The sequence below is a fragment of the Engystomops pustulosus genome, chromosome 6 (genome assembly GCF_040894005.1).
Source record: "Engystomops pustulosus chromosome 6, aEngPut4.maternal, whole genome shotgun sequence".
Classification (NCBI taxonomy): domain Eukaryota; kingdom Metazoa; phylum Chordata; class Amphibia; order Anura; family Leptodactylidae; genus Engystomops; species Engystomops pustulosus.
In genome coordinates this window covers 16942459-16962120 of record NC_092416.1, presented here as the reverse complement: position 1 = coordinate 16962120, position 19662 = coordinate 16942459, and the positions used below count along the sequence as shown (strand labels likewise).

At 40.3% G+C, this 19662-nt stretch overlaps 1 protein-coding gene across 5 annotated transcripts in view; it reads left to right on the top strand.

Moving 5' to 3' along the window:
- Window positions 1-19449, top strand: part of MAG (myelin associated glycoprotein) — a 94913-nt gene extending 75464 nt beyond the window's left edge. For 2 of the 5 annotated variants that reach the window (XM_072155037.1, XM_072155038.1), the window contains exons 4-11: window positions 2171-2539; window positions 3752-4048; window positions 5227-5484; window positions 6943-7203; window positions 7698-7985; window positions 8895-8991; window positions 10169-10262; window positions 15802-19449. In XM_072155037.1, the coding sequence (XP_072011138.1) occupies window positions 2171-2539; window positions 3752-4048; window positions 5227-5484; window positions 6943-7203; window positions 7698-7985; window positions 8895-8991; window positions 10169-10262; window positions 15802-15966 (1829 nt within the window). In that variant the 3' untranslated portion in view covers window positions 15967-19449. Of the gene's footprint in view, window positions 1-2170; window positions 2540-3751; window positions 4049-5226; window positions 5485-6942; window positions 7204-7697; window positions 7986-8894; window positions 8992-10168; window positions 10263-11277; window positions 11320-15801 lie in introns of those variants that run through there. The other 3 variants (XM_072155039.1, XM_072155040.1, XM_072155041.1) reach the window with 3 other exon arrangements.
- Window positions 19450-19662: the final 213 nt, after the last annotated feature.

The window sequence follows — 19662 nt, the reverse complement described above, 5'->3', positions numbered from 1 at the left end:
TACTCAATCCATAGGGAGTGAGGGGGATTTATATAAAATAACGATCAGGGGGCTGTTTGGGATGATAAATGAAGGAATATTTTAGGGAACAGGAGACTGTTTTAGCTTTAGAATTTTGAATGCCGCCACGTGAGTTTACTGCAAAGGGGCCCATGGGCCCAGGTAGCTATGGGGCAGTGTTTTCCTATTCCCACAATGTCAGGCACTCGTGCGCCATGAACGTTAAGTAGTTTTCTGTTTGTTGCTGAAATTTGGCTGTTTGACCAACATTAACAGCATTAGACTCCATCTTCCAGAGACAAAAATCATCTGAAAAATGATAAAAAAATATTCAAATGTGGCCGCATCATGATCCATGAGATTTTTTTTTAAGGAAAGTGAAAGACGGCAGGATTGTACCTCAATGTTTTTTTTTTTAGTTTTCTTCCTCTCCCTTGTTTTTTTCTCCTCCTTTCCTCCGTTACTTTCTCAGAAGAACATGATTGATAAGACGCGAGGTTCCAGATTGAGGTGGTACTACAGGCCCACACACACAAGACGAAACTGTCTGGATCCAGAACAAGAACAGTGGCGGTGGATCAAATTGGCAGGGTCTTGGTGATTTGGCGGGCGCTGCTGAAGAAGGGGCCAAATTTATTGCTTTTCGAATTGTTACATAAATAGGATTAATTTGACAAAACAACTTCAAAAACAAACTGTTCATAGGAAAAAAATTTTCCATCATATGATCTGGATCCATGTATGGTGTACACGTTTTTTTGGGTTTTCATTTTGATTACATTTTGCAAGTATCGAAAGCTAAAACGTCTAAAAAGTGTGGTGATTTTTCGTGATTGGCTCCATTCTAAGTGTGTTGAGTAGACACTGGTCGGCCCTTACTTGCCCCTTTCTACCGCACTCATTGCTTTGATACTTCCAGTTTGCGGATCTGCAACCGTCCAGAAAGTCTGGACCCACTTCAACAAATTAGTGGCTTCCTGAGATCAGAAAACATCAAATAAATTGAAGTTCCTGTGAAACCAGAAGTAGGCCACTCATTGCCAGAAGCAGGTCCATTGACCCCTCACCATCCCCGGATGCAAACCGGAAAACTGGAAATACCAAAGGACCGAGGATTAAAAAATGTGGTGATTTTTCTTGGTTTGATTTTTTCTCTCTATGATCCGACTTCATCCTGGTGTGTTGGGTAAACACTGGTCAGCCTTTACGTAGCCCTTTCTGCTTCACGTGTTGCTCAGATACTTCCAGTTTGCAGGTCTGAACCTGTTTGGAATTTCTGGGGGGTCACTGGACCCACTTTATCCAATGAGTGGATTCCTCAGATCAGGAGACATCAAAGAAAGTGAAGTTCCCTTGAAAACAAATGTAGGACAATCATTGTCCCAAACAGGTCTATTGACACCACAGCATTACCAATATTCTGGTCAGGAGTGCAAACCAGAAAAATGGGGGTAAACAAGGGGTAAAAAATGTGGTCATTTTACTTCGTTTGATTGTTTTTTCTCTATGATTGACTCCATTGTGGTGTGTTGAGTAGACACTGGTCAGCTTTTACGTAGCCCTTTCTGCTTTACGTGTTGCTCAGATACTTCCAATTTGCGGGTCTGAACCTGTTTGGAAGTTCTTGGGGGGGTCACTGGACCCACTTTATCCAATGAGTGGCTTCCTCAGATCAGTGAAGTTACCTTGAAAACAGAAGTAGGCCACTCATTGTCCTAAGCAGGTCTATTGATGCCTCACCATTCCCAATCTTCTGGCCAGGGGTGCAAACCTGAAAATTGGGGGTAAACAAGGGGTAAAAAATGTGGTGATTTTACTTCATTTCATTTTTGACTCCATTGTGGGGTGTTGAGTTGACACTGGTCAGCCTTTACGTAGCCCTTTCTGCTTCATGTGTTGCTCTGATACTTCCAGTTTGCGGGTCTACACCTGGCCGGAATTTCTGTAGGGTCGCTGTAACCCACTATATCCAATGAGTGGCCTCCTCAGATCCGGAGACATCAAATAATGTGATGTCCACTTGAAAACTGAAGTAGGCTACTCATTATCTGAAGCATGTCCACTGACCCCTCACCTTCCCTCATGGGTAAACCTGAAAACTGGAACTAGCAAAGCCACAAGGGCTGATTTTTCTTGGTTTGATTGTTTTCTGTGATTGACTCCATTCTAGGTGTGTTGAGTAGACACTGGTCGGCCTGGATGCCCCCATCCATCTCGGCATTTAAGGAGACCTGTGTCGCCATCCAATGCAACTTCAACTATCCCGAGGACATTCGGCCGTCGGCCGTACATGGTATCTGGTACTTTAACAGTCCGTATCCTAGGAACTTTCCTCCTGTGGTCTTGAATTCAAAGACTAACTCTGCACATGAAATCTACCTGGGTCGTACCAAGATGATCGGAGATCTACAGGCCTCAAACTGCTCAATACAGATTGAGAAAGTCTCCAGTGAGCTCCAGGGAAAGTACTACTTCCGGGCGGATTTGGGAGGCTACAATCAATATACTTACTCCGAACATGCCAACCTCTATATATTAGGTAATTTTTTTGGGTTGTCCTCATAACTGTATGAGGGCTTGTTTTTTGCAAGGCAAGTTGCATTTTTCATGGGTTTAGCCAATCTTCTATGTTATCTATTGGATATCAGATAAAAAATGTTTTGTAGTAGACAAACTAACACCATTTTTGTGGGTTTTTTTGTTTACTATTTCATGACCTGCTCAGACTATGTGCATCCTTTAATAGTTCCTACTCTGTAGATACCAGGGCAATTTAAAGTTTTTGTTTAACTTCCACCCTTCCCAAACAATTGTTTTCTGCACTGAATATAACAATTTAGAACTTCAGTGTCAGGAGGGCGGTCCTGGGATGGAGATCACAACCTAGTACCACCCATCTGACAGTAGAGAACCTAATTAGCTGATTGGTTGCTGAAATTAACTTTAAAGGAAACCTACCACCACGGATCTACCTATTAAGGTAGATCAAGTGGTCGGTGCTTCTATTGTACGTGAGGATAGCCCTTTTAAGGTCTAATCCTCACGTCCCCTGTATCTTTTTATAACTTTTATTTCCCTAATATGTAAATTTTCTAAAGAGGCTACTGGGGTGTGGAGTAGCCGGAGAAGAGCCTACATGGCGCGGCTACTCCACCTCCCAGTGGCCTCTTTGATCCTCTTACCGGCATATCTTCAGCGTGCAGCTATGAGGACCCGCACACCCTCATCCGCTAAGCTTTGCGGACGTGGGCATGCAGCTCCTCGTAGCTGCGCATCGAAATATCTGGTGGAAAGATCAAAGAGGCTACCGTGGCATGGAATAACCACGCGTGTAGCTTCTTCTCCAGCTACTCTACGCCCCAGTAGCCTCTTTAGAAAATTAGCATATTATGGCATGAAAGTTAGAAAAAGATACAGGGGACGTGAGGATTAGCCCTTAAAATGACTATCCTCACGTACAATAGAGGCACCTACCACCCGATCTACCTTGGTGGTGGTAGGTTTCCTTTAAATATTGCTCGAAAATGATAGATTAGTAGGAAATATCTCATTCTATCAGTAGATATTTTTGCTATTACTTCATCAGTTTTAGATTCTTTGCAGAACTGTAACCACTGGTAGAACTTTCACCCTTGACTTTTTTGGGTTGGAACTTTCTTATTAATCATTAGAAGTGTGTGTAGATGCCCCTGGGAAAAAAATGAATCAAAGTGCCAATAGGTGACAATTCTGGTGCTATTTTTTTCCATAGATGAACCATTTGTAGTCCAACCTCAAGAAATTGTATCAGGCAACGAAGCTGAGATCACCTGCTTAGTAGATGATAACTGTCCCGACATGAAGCCTACGGTGACCTGGATGGACATCGAGGGACTGGAGCATCACAACGTCTACGCCCGCCTTGAGGAAAACAATGGTGCTTGGAAGCAGATATCTACCCTAAGGTTCCTACCATCCTATAAGAACCATGGGCAACGTCTGGGCTGTAAGGTCACGTTTCCAGAGACAGAACTGGAGTACAAGGGCTTTGCCACTATGGATGTAAGATGTAAGTCACTCTGATGCCCACCAATGATTAGTTGGAGGCTTTGATTATTTTATTGATTAATTACTCCACAGTATTTAAAAAAATTACATTTTTTATTTATAAAATCATACATTTTGTTTCAAGGGAATCTCCCAGCCAGTGGTATGTATTGTCCCTGGAGAGTTTTGTAATCAGACCTTTGTGTATTTTGTTAGTAGCAGCAGAACTGTGGAATATGGATTTATATTCCAGGGTTGTAGCTTATTTAAGTGCACTGGGGATTTGTCCTCACACTGCTGTGCTCTTAGCTCTCAGCAGTGGCAGTGTTATGTATCATTCCTGGATGTGTAATTATACCTTTGTGGGTGTTGTTGTTAGCAGCAGGACTGTGGAATATGGATTTATATTCCAGGGTTGTAGCTTATTTAAGTGCACTGGGGATTTGTCCTCACACTGCTGTGCTCTTAGCACTCTGCAGTGGCAGTGTTATGTATCATTACTGGAGAGATGTGTAATTATACCTTTGTGGGTGTTGTTGTTAGCAGCAGGACTGTGATAAAAAGATTTATATCCCAGGATTGAAACTTTTCTTTGTACACTGGGGGGCATGTCCTCACACTGCTGTGCTCTTAGCTCTATGCAGACAGTGTAATTTATTGACCCTAGAGATCTGAGTTATCATACCTTTTAGTATATTTTTAGTAGAGGGATGGATTTATATCCCAAGATTGTAACTTTTGCTTGTGCACTGGGGGAGTGTCCTCACACTGCTGTGCTCTTAGCTCTATGCAGACACTTCTATGTATTCACCCTAGAGATCTGAGTGATACCTTTTAGTATATTTTTAGTAGAGAAATGGATTTATATCCCATGGTTATAGCTTGTCCAAGTGCCCTAGTGCTGTGTCCTCTTACTGCTGTGCTTTTAACGTTGATCCAATCTACAGCCCCTTCCCATCTGCTCTGAGTAAAAGCTTTAGTAGGCTCTGGATGCATGCTACAGCAGTTACTTAGAACAGTGGGGAAGATGCTATGAAGCAGCTCAGTGCAGAGAACACAGAGCACAGCAGTGAGAGGACACCTGTCATAATTACCAGCCTGTGTTCTTTTTATTAACTTTTTATATTTGACAACTTTTGTTATGATTTTGACTTAAGGTTTAAAGGTCAAGAGTCTTGACCATTTTTGTTTCTTTTCCAGATGCCCCTCGTATTGTAGACATAAACTCCTCCACGGAGACGACAGAGGGCACTCAGGTGGTGTTTTTGTGTGTGGTGGACAGTAACCCCATGGCACGGGTCATGTGGCTGAAGGACGACAACCTTATAAAGGAGGATTACACGGGGAACCTAACGCTGGAGCTGGAGGACATCACTTATAACCACGATGGCGTATACGTGTGCGCGGCGGAGAATGAGTACGGCGCGGTCAATAAGTCCATCGGACTGGCCGTCATGTGTAAGTATTTGTTGGAATCTTTAAAAATTTTGATGTTTTTAAGGGATATAATTAAAAAAAATTATATTATATAATTAGCACATCAGTGATCATCACATGAAGAGGCAATAAGCCATGGGAGAGACCAGAGAAGACCTTCTCATAGGAGGAGGGAAACTTGAAAGGGGTTGGCCACTTTACCTCATGTTTTTGTAAATTACCCTAAATCCTGCCCCCCCCCCACAAACATTACCAAAACATGATGTAAAGTGGCCAACCCCTTCAATGCCTGTTAGAGTCTTGGTTGAGTTATGGTGGGCAAAAATATGGGCCTCCGCTCCATTCACATGAGACACCTTGTTATTTTGATCTTGTGTTCTCCCGGTGATCACTTCTTCCTAATACTGTAGCTACGGTCTTAGTAGAGTAGGGTGATGATGTTGACTACTATCAAGGTTGCACCAGCTTTGTTCACCGACCTCCGTTCCGGTACCCTGAGCTGAGCTCTTTATCTATAAGAACCATTAGGTGGCAGCAGTGGATTATGGAGCGCAGTGTGGAATTGTTCGTTTCTCACATTAACCATTGAATCGCCATTATATGATTGTATAATTCCTACCATTGAAACAATATATTCATGTTAACCATGAAATAGGAGGTGACTGAAGGGAAGCGGGAAACAAGAATTCTCTAAATTTTTGTTCTTACTATAAAGAACCAACTCCCGTCGCTTCGTATATACCATCATATATGTCTCTTTATAAGAGTAAATACATTTACTCTATTAAATATCAACTCATATTTGGGATCTTCTGGGACCCTTAAAAGTTTTCAGGAGAAGAGTTTAACATTGAAGTCAAGTTCTCCCCACCTCAGAAGACCTGCTTTGTTGTGATTGATGCCCTTATGCCCAAGTTCATCACTTACCGGCTCTCCTAAAGCCTGGTGTAAGAGGTCACAGCAGAGGGGACGTTGTGAATTTGGAGAGCTTGACTTCAGTGCTGAACTCTCCGCCTCTTTATAAGCCCAATATACATCTCACTTTAGAGTTGATTTTCCTGCGCGATTCCACCAAACTAGGGCATGAAATAAAAAAACATTATCTCGAAGGTCTTTAGCTACGTAATACCCTACTCATAGCTGCTTATTAAGTCAATAGGATTCCTTTAAGTCGCTATTTATTTTTCTCAAAAACAGATTTGCACGATTGTGTTGAGTGAGCTCACCCTTCTGTGCTCTTAGCTCTTTGCATAGTCTTCTTTGAGTAAAAGGTTCTAGTTGCCGAATACAGCAATGTTTTCTGGTTGAAGATGCAAGATGTTGCCATTGTTGGCTTCAGAGTAGACCTGACAACTGAAAGACAATCATGTTAAGGAACGTGTTTTTGTCACAATGATTTTTTTCAGTTAATTTTATGAAATTATATTTCGAAAACATTGAATTCAATTGAAATAACAAGACGTTTCTGATATCTTCTAGATCCTCCATGGAAACCCTCGGTGAATGCCTCCCTCGTAGCAGTAGAGGGCGAAACAGTGACTATTTTTTGTAACACCCAGGGGAACCCCAATCCCATCATGACCATGGTGAAGGACAAGCAAGTTCTAAATTCGGTCATCTTCCAGAATGAACTAGTGCTGGAAATACCATCCGTGACTCATGAACACGATGGGGAGTACTGGTGCATGGCGGAAAATCAGTATGGACACAGCAATAGCTCCTTCAACCTCACCGTTGTATGTAAGTCTCCTCTTAATCAGGGTTTGTTGGATTTTGAAGAAATCACCAAAATGTAAGGTGTAAGGATCACCAACGTAGGTTCAGGAGACTATCAGATCATGCTGGACCATCCTCTGACAGCTTTCCGCCCTCCAGAACCATATATAAGGCTGACGAAACACCTTGCATAATTTATAGTTAAATCACTTCAGATAACATCTCTTCTGAGTTATAGAATCAATAGAATGCAAGAAGGCTCTTATTAAATTGAAGTTTTAATATAAAAAAGGACAGTGCTTACAACTAAAAATGGTTATCATACAAAAAGGGTAACATGAAAATACACACTAACAAAAATAACAGGTTGATAAAATAATAGGGGTAAAAACAGAACTTAATACATTATGTGATGTTATAAGTCTATCCACTAGGGATCCCCAAAAAATAACAATTTCTTATCTCCAAACTTCTACCTAAATAGGATTTTAACATCCCCATTTTTTTGTTCTTTCCAGTTTCTCCATTGGTTTTGCCTGAATCCAAGTGCACAGTGACCAAAGACAGTGTCCAGTGTATGTGCACGGTGAAGTCCAATCCAGACCCGTACATCATGTTTGAGATCCCAGAGAAGAACTTCACGGTCAGTGAGCTGAACGCAGAGTATGTACACTCCCAGAGGAGCGGCTACATGGTGAGCAGCATCCTGACCCTGCAGAAGGAGAACAAGCTCCCAGAAGTTGTGTTGTGCTCTGCAAGCAACCTGTATGGCAAGAAGGTTCATGAGCTTTTCTTCCAGGACACCAGTAAGTCACGTTCTCCGGCAGGCGTAAAGAAAATGTGATGAGTGGTGGAATGAAATTTGAGTTTTTTTTACATAAGTAATTCAAGGGAATACCAAGTGGTGTCAGAAGTACAGGGTCTGCTTCTTGGGTTAAAGTGGTTGATCTGTGTTTTGAATACTGAGATATTGGAGTTTGGTCTGTAATATGAATTTAGTATGTGTGGGGGATTTAGGGAAAAATTTAGGATGTCCAAACCACACCCCTGTAACAAGGCAAATGTTAACAAACCTTGTGGAATAGCGAGCTGTATGTTAATATACCACAACCAATAACAAAACCAACAACCCCCACCTCATTAAGCTGCACACACACTCTAACAAACCATACCATGGATCATTAAAGCCTATTCAATAAAAATCCACACCAATCAACCCTGACCCATAACACACTACACCCAACAAACTTCTCCCCACAACAATCTGTACCCTCAAAAAATGCCTTGCCAAAGCCAAATTGTCCATAAAAGCAAGTTTTAAAAGTTGGCATCCAGAGTGGTAGACTGAGTCTCTTGGGCCTCAATGCAAAATCGATAACTGGGCCCCCAAGTATATATTGCTGGTTGATATTTATATCATGGGGGTCAATAGGCTTTCCGGGCCTGGTAGCAATTGCAACCTCTGCAGCCCCCAAAGCTACTATAGTTAATTCACATATTTACCATTGATAAAGAACATGCCCTCACCTAAGCCATATAAATTACAAGTCATGAATATGGTCCTATGAATCACTCCCCAAACTGAATACAGACCCCAAACCAGACCCAAAAACTAATCATTATTATGATATGATCCTTATCATTGATATATGTTCTTTGTTATTTATTGTGGTTCATAGATGACTTATCTATGTCTTTCTCATGTTTCTTCACAGACACCTTGATTTGGGCCAAAATTGGTCCCGTTGGAGCCGTGGTGGTTTTCGTCATCCTTGTAGCGGTCGGTGGCTACATGATTAAAACCAGAGAAAAGTAAGGAACATTATCCATCTGTCATCTGTTCTTATGATTTAGTACAAGTCATATTCACTCAGTGGTTCATATAATATGTTAGAAAATTTTACAATTAGTTAAAGAATATGTGCTAGAAAGAGAGACAACAGATACACTAGAAGGCAACACTGTACAGAATTAGGGAGCATAGAGTAGACAATAAATGTAGCAATAGGTCAGCCAACAATAGATTATTAAGTGTATGAACAAGCAAAATCAATGGCAGAGACATCCAGTCCCAAGGATAGCTTTATAGCTTGCTAATGAGATAACAATCCCTGAAAACAGGAAATGTGACATTCACATAGTGATGTAAAGGTAGAACCCGGATTCAATATTAATATGTTAAGGAGCAGATTTTATACTGCCACTTTATGCCCCTATAGTTAGGGACCGGCACAACACAGCTGTATTCTAAAAATTCACATCAAGGATTTGGTTGCTTCTTGCACTGCCGTGTATTAGTTTCTTCAGTAAGTCAGTTTGAGTTTCATTGATTTCTGGGGACTTGAATAGGTCGCATTATGGTTAAGTTTGACCATGAATATATCATCTAGTATGGAAATAATGATAGGTATTTGTTAAGGACCGTTTTGTTCTTTATTCCTACGTTTCCAGTCAAAGGATGTGGTCAAAGATAGATTCTCAGGATGAGAAAAGGTATAACTAACACCCACCAATCTTAGATGGTAGATACTGCTGATTATCGACATTACAAAAGTTCTTAAGGCTACCGAAAATACAGTTCTAAAAAAATCTAAATTGGTTGCTTTTCCAAAATTAGATAGAAAAATATCTACGGATTTAAAAAAAATATACATTTTGTATACATTGTGTAATTTTTTTTGCTCCACTTGCCTCTTCCGTCAAAAAGAATTTATGAAATATTTACAAATTTACACGAATTACACAAATCAATTCATTTTTTTAAAAAAAGTACACATACCAAAATATAATAAAAGTTATAGCAAACTTTAGCAAAAAGTTAGATATATCAATTTTTTTAAACTTTTTTTTTCCACCGGGGTTCTGTCAGTTGCCACCTCCATCAATCTCATTAAAAGTTCCGAAAACTTTCGTATTCACCTCATGGGTCTCCACATAATTCTGTTGTGTTCTTTTGAGCTCAATATGATATACATTTTTTTTGTCATAGAAAGAACATAACAGAAAGTTCCAGCTTCATCCAGACGGAGACCTCACCGTCATACAGTGGAGACGCCTCCAAGAAAAATTTAGGAAAAATAGAGGTGAGACAAAATTCAATATTTTTCCTTTGAGATTTTTATTTTTTATTCAATCATCAAATTTTTCTAAGTTTACATCCGAGCACACTTCTACCCATGTATCGTACCATAACCTTCCCAACTTGATGGCAATTTTGAATAACCTGGTTAAAAAACCTAGAGCTGGGACCCTCATAAATTCCGTAACCTGGAAACCCCGATAGACTTATGTAATTGCAAGACCAATGAAAGGTAAAGCCAGAGGCAAAACTTAAACACTTCCTATAGTTACGCCCCTGAGTAAAAGGGTCTCATCCCACCTTTAAAACGACTTTTAATGCTATAAGCCAACATCTCCAGAGCATCCAGAATCTAATTGGTTATATCTCAGTTCTGGTTTCTAGACTGAACCAATAAAGAGGGCCGAACTAACCCATCAGAATACCGGGGGATTCTCTGGTGGTCAAGGCCATAACTCAATCAAGGGCCCCAGTAGTTTAGTAAAAGAAAGCCCAACTTGGATGTAGGATATTTCCTAGGAGTTGATGGAGAGTGAACCTCAGAATCACATGGAGGCTTCTGGTGGACCCAAGGACCCCAGTCCACTCCTGCCCACATAGACCCCGATTGACCCATTTTTAATCAAAATAAACAGAGTCTACTAGAAATACACAAGACATTCACATCTGAGATGAAGGGGTATAGTGTTCATCTCAATCCTCAATCCCACTAGTGATTCCCGTTTACAATTATTACAATCTTTTCCTCTTTTTAAAAAAGTTTTTGAATTATTTTCAGCCATTATGTGAAAACCATGAAAATATCTGACTTGATACTATTGTAGATTATAATAGGAATAACTCAGATATTAGTAACAGGAGGTTGGACCTAATCATAACTTTTTGAATAGTTTTTGAGCTCGTTCTACTGTAGTTCTTAGATAGAATAAACCATGAACCATGAGCCGCCACTTTGTGTAATGAACTAATGTCATGAACCACGTACCATGTAACACTCACTAATATACCTTCTTCAACAGTCCGGAGAGATCTGTGCAGTCGAGGTAAAATGATCCATAAAGGTTAGTACATTTTTGTCTATGATTTTTGTATTCATGTTGAGTTATGTCCAGTGAAGAAAAAAATCTGAAATGGTAATAGAGTCAACAATTACGGATGTATGTAGATGAGATGGGGACCTTCTCCTGAAGGTAGTTGAAGCCACCATACCATCTATCCAAACACTTCTAATAGTTACGCCCATGAATAAAAGTGACCCACCCCAGCTTTTCACTCTCCAGCCATTTCCAGAACATCAGGTGTAGTAGGCCAAAGTAACCTTGTCCTAGATTAAACCAATGTATAGTCTGACCCAGGCCGGAGAATGCCCCTGCGAAAAACTGTCCTTGGCCAATAGTTTGTAAAATAGCTTAGACCAGACTACCGGATATCCCTCCAGGTTCATAGTGTCATAGTAAAAAAGGTTAGAAGAAGATATCAGTCCACCAAGTCCAATCTATACATTATATTGCGTTGATCCAGAAGAAAGGCTGATGCCAATTGGCCCAAAGCAGGGAAAAATTCCTTCCCGACCCCTAACATGGCATTGAGAATAACTCCCTGGATCAACAGAAACTACTAACAAAAAGTTCTATTCCCATGTTATCACTTCACCAATTTTCTTACCTCCATAATTTGAAGTTCGAAGACGTTGTTATATTATGAACAGTCAAGTTTTTCTGGTTGAAAGTTCTCGCTAAAAGTTTACAACTCGACATTCAAACTGAATTGAATTTATCTGCCCAAGGCCGCTTTCACATGAACCAAGTTGGAAATTATTTGATTTTGTTTGGTGATAATTTTTGAGTTTATTCAGAGTGTAACTTTGACCGTAATTGGACTGCAGTCCCATGGGCGAAGGGACCTAAAGTTTTCAAACATAAGTTTTTTTTTCGGAGAGTTACTGTGTGACTCTCCGATGGGAGTAAAAGACAGGATGTCCTACGAGAAAAACATAGAGGGAAGTCAATGTAGAAACTGACTAGTGACAACATGTCTAGATTTATGGGTAATTATCTTTACACAGGAACATTTTTATTTTAGAAACCCATGTACATCTCAGATGAAGTGAATTAAATGTGTATATCCGGATGGGAATACTTGAAGCTTTACGTTTTATCCCCTAGTGTAGACCCTTTGAGGCTGTGATCCGTTTGTTTAGGTTTTCAGATGCAGTTTTTGATAACCAGACCAGGATTGGCATTAAACAAGAGGTGTAGTAGTCTCAATTACATTGGGTGCAGAAAGTATTCAACCCCTTTAAATTTTTAACTCTTTGTTTCATTGCAGCCATTTGGTAAATTCTATTTTTTGCTCATTAATGTGCACTCTGCTCCCATCTTGACAGACAAAAAACAGAAATGTGGATATTTTGGATAGTTTATTAAACTAAAAAGAAAAACTGAAATATCACATGGTCAAAAGTGCTCAGACCCTTTTCTCAGTGTTGAGTAATAGCAGCTTTGGAGATGGTGCAGCCAGGAGTCTTCTTGCGAAGATGCAGTAAGTTTCTCACTCCTGGATTTGGAGATCCTCTGCCTCCCCCTTGCAGATCCTCCCCAGTTCCCTCAGGTTGGATGGTGAACGTTGGTGGAGGCCATTTTCAAGTCTCTCCAGAGATGCTCCATTGGGTTTAGGTTGGGCTCTTGTTGGGCCGGTCAGGAATGGTCACAGAGATGTTCTGAAGCCTCTGCTGTGGTATTTTAGCTGTGTACTTGGGTCATTGTCTTGTTGGAAGGTTCGGCCCAGTCTGAGGTCCAGTGGAAGAGGTTTTCATCCAGGATTTCTCTGTACTTGGCCGTATTCATCTTTCCTTCCATTACAATCAGTGGTCCCCCCCCCCATAGCATGAAGCTGCCTCCACCAAAAAGTTCAATCTGCATCTCATCAGAGCAGAGAATCTTATTCCTCATAGTCTGGGATCCTCCATATGTTTTGCACGCTGTATGTGGCTTTCATATGCTTTGCACTGAGGAGAAGCGTCCCCGCTCTGCCATAAAGCCCCGACTGCTGGAGGCTGCAGCAATAGGGGACTCCCATCTCCCTGCTGCAGCGCAGCCACAGGGATTTTGGGGATCTTCTTTACCTCTCGCACCAAGGCTCTTGTCTCAGGATTGCTTAGTTTGTCTTTGACGGCCAGGTCAAGGAAGAGTCCTGCTCGTCCCAAACTTCTACCATGTAAAGATCATGGAGGCTACTGTGCTCTAAGGAACTTTGAGTGCTGCAGAAATTATTTTGTAACATGGTGTGGTTTTTTTCTAATCAATGTCAATCAGTTTAATGAAACACTGCTGGACTGAAGGAGTAGAACCATCTCAAGGAGGGTCAGAAGGAAATGGGTGTTAAATATGAGTGTCACAGCAAAGGGTCTTAATACTTCTGATCATTTTATATTTCAGTTTTTCTTGTTTAATAAATCAACAAAAAATATCTACATTTCTGTTTTTTCAGTCAATATGTGGAAAAGAGTGCACATTAATGAGCAAATGAAGAGCTTTTTTGATCTTACCAATTGGCTGCAATGAAACAAAGAGTGAAAAATGTAAAGGGGTCTGAATAATTTCCGTACACATTGTATTTGTTCTCACCCAACCGATTTTGCCTTCCAAAACCGCATTAATAAACCTCAATGTATCACATTGTACTGTATATAGAAGGTACAGTAAACTTGTTACAGTTTAAGTCCCCAGCCAATGAAAACATTTCCAGAAGATCTGGTTAAGTCCTCGGCCTATAAAAACATTTCCAGAAGATCTGGTTAAAGGGGTATTCTCATCTGGGCACTCACATTCAGTTTCATTAATCTGCCATATGTAAACATTTCTTCAATTAGATGTCATTAAAAAAATGTTCCCTGTGTGAAGATAATTTCTCATAAATGTAGTCATTCTGTCCCTTAGAAATGAGATGGCTTCCTCGGATACGGCCACCTCTGCTGCAGTGAGTGCACAAAGAAACAAAAGGTTATTGTATATAAAATGTCTGAGGAGTTACTGTATGTCCCACAGCCGTCCTGTGGTAATGATTGCTGAATCCAGGAGGTCAGGCAGGACTCAATAGCGCAAGTCTGGCCACCGCTGCCAGAGTGTGACGTGGTCGTATCCGAGAAGACTATCTGGTTTCTAAGGGACAACATGACTACATTTATGAGAAATTATCTTCACACAGGAACATTTTTTTTATTAACATCCAATTGAAGAAATGTTTACATAAGGCAAATGAATTTAATTAAATGTAAATGCCCAAATGGGAATACCCCTTTAAGTCCCCGACCTGTAAAAACATTTCGTCCCAGCCAATGAAAACATTTCTAGAAGACCTTGTTAAGTCCCCAGCTAATTAAAACATTTCCAAAAGTACTGGTTAAGTCCCCAGCCAATGAAAACATTTCCAGAAGATCTGGTTAAGTCCCCAGCCAATCAAAACATTTCCAGAAGACATGGTTAAGTCCTCGGCCTATAAAAACATTTCCAGAAGATCTGGTTAAGCCCCCAGCCAATCAAAACATTTCCAGAAGACCTAGTTAAGTATCCAGCCAATCAAAACATTTCCAGAAGATCTGGTTAAGTCCTCGGCCTATAAAAACATTTCCAGAAGATCCAGTTTCTCACAGATGATAGGATTCCAGTCCTAGCTTCAAGACAGGATCCACAGAGTCAGATTGGGCCATCAGAATACCAGCGGATCTTCTGTTGGGCTCAGGCTGTATTCTAGATGCTCCAGATATTGTTGCCTCCACAAAATCATCTCTTAACAAATTATGTTGGTTCAACGCTTTGCTTATTGCATTCATAGGTTAATTCCTACTCATCTATACACTAGTGGTGTAGAGGAGATATAGAACCAGCAGGAGTTGGCCAACTTCTCTTATCCTATAAGAAGTAGGTTGAGTGTCATTTGACATGTAAACCATTTATAGCCCTCATGAGTGGTTCCATTTTTCTAATGGTTTATTCTAAAATATAAACTCCAAAATTGGGCTTGGCCCCATAAACAACAAGACCAAGAGGTTTGAATGGAACCATGGAATGATTTTAGTTGGAATAGGGGGCAAAATTTCATGGAGTTTGGTTAATGGGAAAATTGGGTCCGTCATTCTAGAAATTAACGGAAATTCCAGCATTTAGTTGACTACGACTATAACGCTAGTGTACGGGTGAGAAATGGACAAATATTATAAGAAAATGTCAAACTTCTACTTCTAATTGCTTCTGCACTGATCAATGTTTGTCAGCAGCTTGTTCCGAATTCATACATTGTCTGTTGGGTCTCAATTTCTAAAAAAATTGTTGATCATGTATTGAAGTGATGTGAAAACCATCTGTCGTCTTGTGGCTGTGTATTATAGTGTAATATGTCACTATAGGGTATAAAATAAATACAGAAAATATCAAAGTAATAAGGAAAAATGTTGTATAATAAACTATAAAAAAATAATATTAAAAAATGACAAGAATTTATTGCATAGTCACTTTACCTCTTACAATCTTTTTGTTTGTTACTAGAACCAATTTCTCAGTATTTCGGAGAGAATCCTATTGAGTAAGAGGAAGCAAAAACCAACTGTGGACTCTGAGTATGCAAATATTGACTTTACAAAGAAGAGTGTCATGGACATCTACACCTCCCCCGAGGAGCTTACCGAATATGCCGAAATCCGGGTGAAATGACGGCCACTTATCTAACAGCACAAACACAACTGACCCAATGTCTGGCCACCATCGCAAAGTATTCCAAAATATCTCAGGCCCACAAGTCATAGGATACAAAATTTTTCCATTCTTCCCCCCAAATTTTGTAATAATTTTTTGCATTTTAATTTCGTCTTTGCCCCTTTTTCCAGCAAAGAGTTGATTCAATTTCCAAAAAACCTTCTCAGTTACAAAAAAAAATAATCTTGTTTTATTAAGAAAGTATTAGTCATGGAGGAGAGGTCATGGGGAGGTGGAGGGGATGCAGCTGCAGCTTCCTGCCCAGTGCTAATGGGACATTGTAACAAGAGAGGAGAAGGAGGTCAGCAGGGGAGACATCTGATTGGCTCAGAGAATACAGTAAAGCTCTGATGTCACAACAGTAAGTACCCGCCCCATAAGGAAGCATTTAGAAATCCAGTAGGTCATGTACATGGAAAGTGGGAAAGGATTGGGAGGCCATTACGTGTGGAATAGAGGGGCAACCTTAGCCCAAAACCGGCTCAGTCACATGATCTAGCATTAGACAGGGGCATTGCCGTAAATTTTTAACTATTGAAGTACAACTTTAGAATTCCGATTATATGACATAAAAAGGACTGTCTATACACTGGATTCAATCTATTGACTCTATACAGTAGCATTAACTATGAAAATATTATACCATACACCCCCCCCCCCCATAATACTTGTTGATTGTTTGGCTGGATAGACTCTGGGATGGAACGGCTCCAGACAATGGTGCCAGTTGTGTCACCGGGAGTGGGTGGTCATCAAGCTGTCTTCTGCTGTTTAATGGTTTCATCTTCCTACCCACAATCCTTTGTGCTGTTAGTCATGGAAGCAAAAAAAACTGATGTGTTCCCGTGTGTGTCTATGTCACATTTAGTTGCTGGATCGGATAAACCTGATGAGTCCAAAACTGTGGAAATTATTAATTTTTGGATCCATTCCATCAAGCATCTACTCATAAGCCTGAGGCGGACTCGCTACATGTATAAGGTGCAATCTATGCCAGAACCTCCCCATATCTACCCCCATATGTTCCTACTACCCCCTCTAACCTTATAGGGGGCGCTGTTCTCTTATCTACTCTATTTATATTATGATTTATTTCCTAATTTATCAAGAGAAGGCCGACCCCCGGATCTCCAAGTAATAGTACAATGCTGTAAATGCTCTTCCCTGTGCATAGATGCAAAAAATGACGAGAAAATTATTATTTTTCCAATTATTTAAGGCACTAAACGCTCTAATCTTCACTTTACTCTAATTGGTAAATTCAGAATCTCTAATAAACTTGTAAATTATCTGTAATATTCAGTAAAAATGACCCTTATTATCCATACATTCAACCTTGGAACGTCACTTTATATAAATCCAATGAAAAGTGTACAATTTATTTAAATTTTAATTTTTTAAATGAAACTACCGCTGCATATGATGTTCTAGAACTCTTCTTGTGTACAAAATTTGTCAAAAAATGTTTTTCAAAATTTTTTTTTTTTGCAGTACCTTTTCCTACCACTATGCCACAGGCAACTCTTTTTCAGAAACTTCAATGCAATAGCGCCACTTATCTATATCATTCTATCTTAGCAGAATATTGGTCTGTGAGATTCCAGAATTTTAAATTTTATCCTAATGAAACATTATTCTGTGTTTGATTCTGCCTGACACTTCCCGGACTCAGATGTTGCTGACACTTCAGCTATACCTCAAGAGTTTACAAGGATTTTTATTTTCTTACTGATTCCAGGCACATTAATACTCTCTTTCCTATCTAGTATGGCACCTCAGGGGCGGTACCTAACTCAGGAATCCATGTGGATTATGCCCGCCCCCACAGATCTTTTTTTTAGCAATAACACATTATTATTTTTGCCCGGAGTATTCCTTTAACTTTTTAGTGATAATAATACAAAGCCCATATATAGTGAAAATTGCTGTAGGTATGAAATTTCCAATCTAAGTGTAGTTTAGGTAACTTGGGAGGTGGTAGACGGCTTTCCTATCCTCACCTGCATTGGAACAATCTATGCCATTTTACTAAAACACCTACAGGTGTCTCTCTTCTCTTGTCTGAGAGAGATATTAGGCAGAGACCCCCTTTAAATGAGTGTAAATGCCTTAAAAGAAAGAAGGACAGAAACTATTCTGAGTAGATAATATTAGTATTTGCATGGGTTTCCTCCAGGTCCTCCGGTTTCCTCCCATACTACAAAACATACATAACTATTGCTGCAACACACCTTGGTGTCATAGATGACTAACAAATAGATTGGCTGTGGCTCTACATGTCCCACAATGCATCAGGGCATGCAATATGAAAGGAGTATACCAGCAGGTGATAGCAAGAAGAGGCAAGGTCTTAAAGGGGTTTTCCCACAAAAAAATTCTCACATCTCAATCTTTCACAATAAAGATCATGTTAACCCCTAACTTTACAATTTTACTCAGTGTTATTCCTGTTTTAGCTCCCATCACTCCCTAGGCTGCTCAAAATCCTAGGGTGTGGGCAGGGACTCATTATGATCCATCTAGTTCTGTGGGGTGGCAAAGTGGTTACATTATCACGGTACAAGGTGCATATACACTTTCATCTGGCCTCTGACATTGTACTAACACACTGACACATATAGAGAGAGATCCATAAGATGCCTATTACACAGAGGCTAACAGACTTTTACACTGTTACACTGTGAGCTCTGCTACATCTCACAGATATGTTTCTGCCTCCCCCTTCCCCAAGAACCCTTATCTCCTTGTAGTTTGCAGCCTCTCACTGCTCACCATGTGCTGGCAGGAAGTGATTCAGTGTGAGCTCCGTGCAGGGGGCGGGGCTACAGGCTCAGAGCAGAGAGAGACAGAAACTCAGCAAGCACAGCCTCACACAGAAATCAAGGATGACGGCCCAACCCTAAAGTCAGAAGTTACAGGGTCGCATCTGGGGGCAACTGAAATTGTACACACCAGGACTGATAGAAAGGTTGGAATTATATCTGGGAGATGCTGCGTTTTTGTTAACAACAGTGAATTAGAGAATGTGATATTTTGTTATTCTGAGTATGTATAAGAAACTGGACTTCGTGGGAATGCCCCCTTAATACTAAGTAAATATTCCGAATGCAGCTTGGGTTGTAACTGGGGTAGAAGACATGCACCATCGTCCTTTGTGTGCCACCTATGAAGGGTAACAAATCTTTAGGAATAACCTGTTCTACAAAGCATATGGCTCGTGTCCATGCACGGTAATCAGCCCCGCAGTCGACTCCCCTCCCGCACCCTACAGACTCGGTAATGCTATTGCTTGATGTATATTCCTGTAAACTACATAACTTTAATGACTATTGTTATATAGATCTGAAATGTTCATAAATGATATTAAAAATGTAAATAATATGAAAGCAAATTGTTCATGTTGGTGACCCCGGTGCAAACAAATAAAATTACAGAAACTGGTGTTTATGGCGGCCATTTTATTTATTGGAAGTAATAATTGCAGCAGTTTTAAGTTGTTGACAGTAGTAAGTAGTAAGTGAGGAAGGGTGACAATGCTGTAAGTGGAACTTGGGAAGAGGGACAATGCTGTAAGTGGAACTTGGGAAGAGGGACAATGCTGCTGCCAGTGGAGCTTGGCAAGAGGGACAATGCTGCGACCAGTGGAGCTTGGGA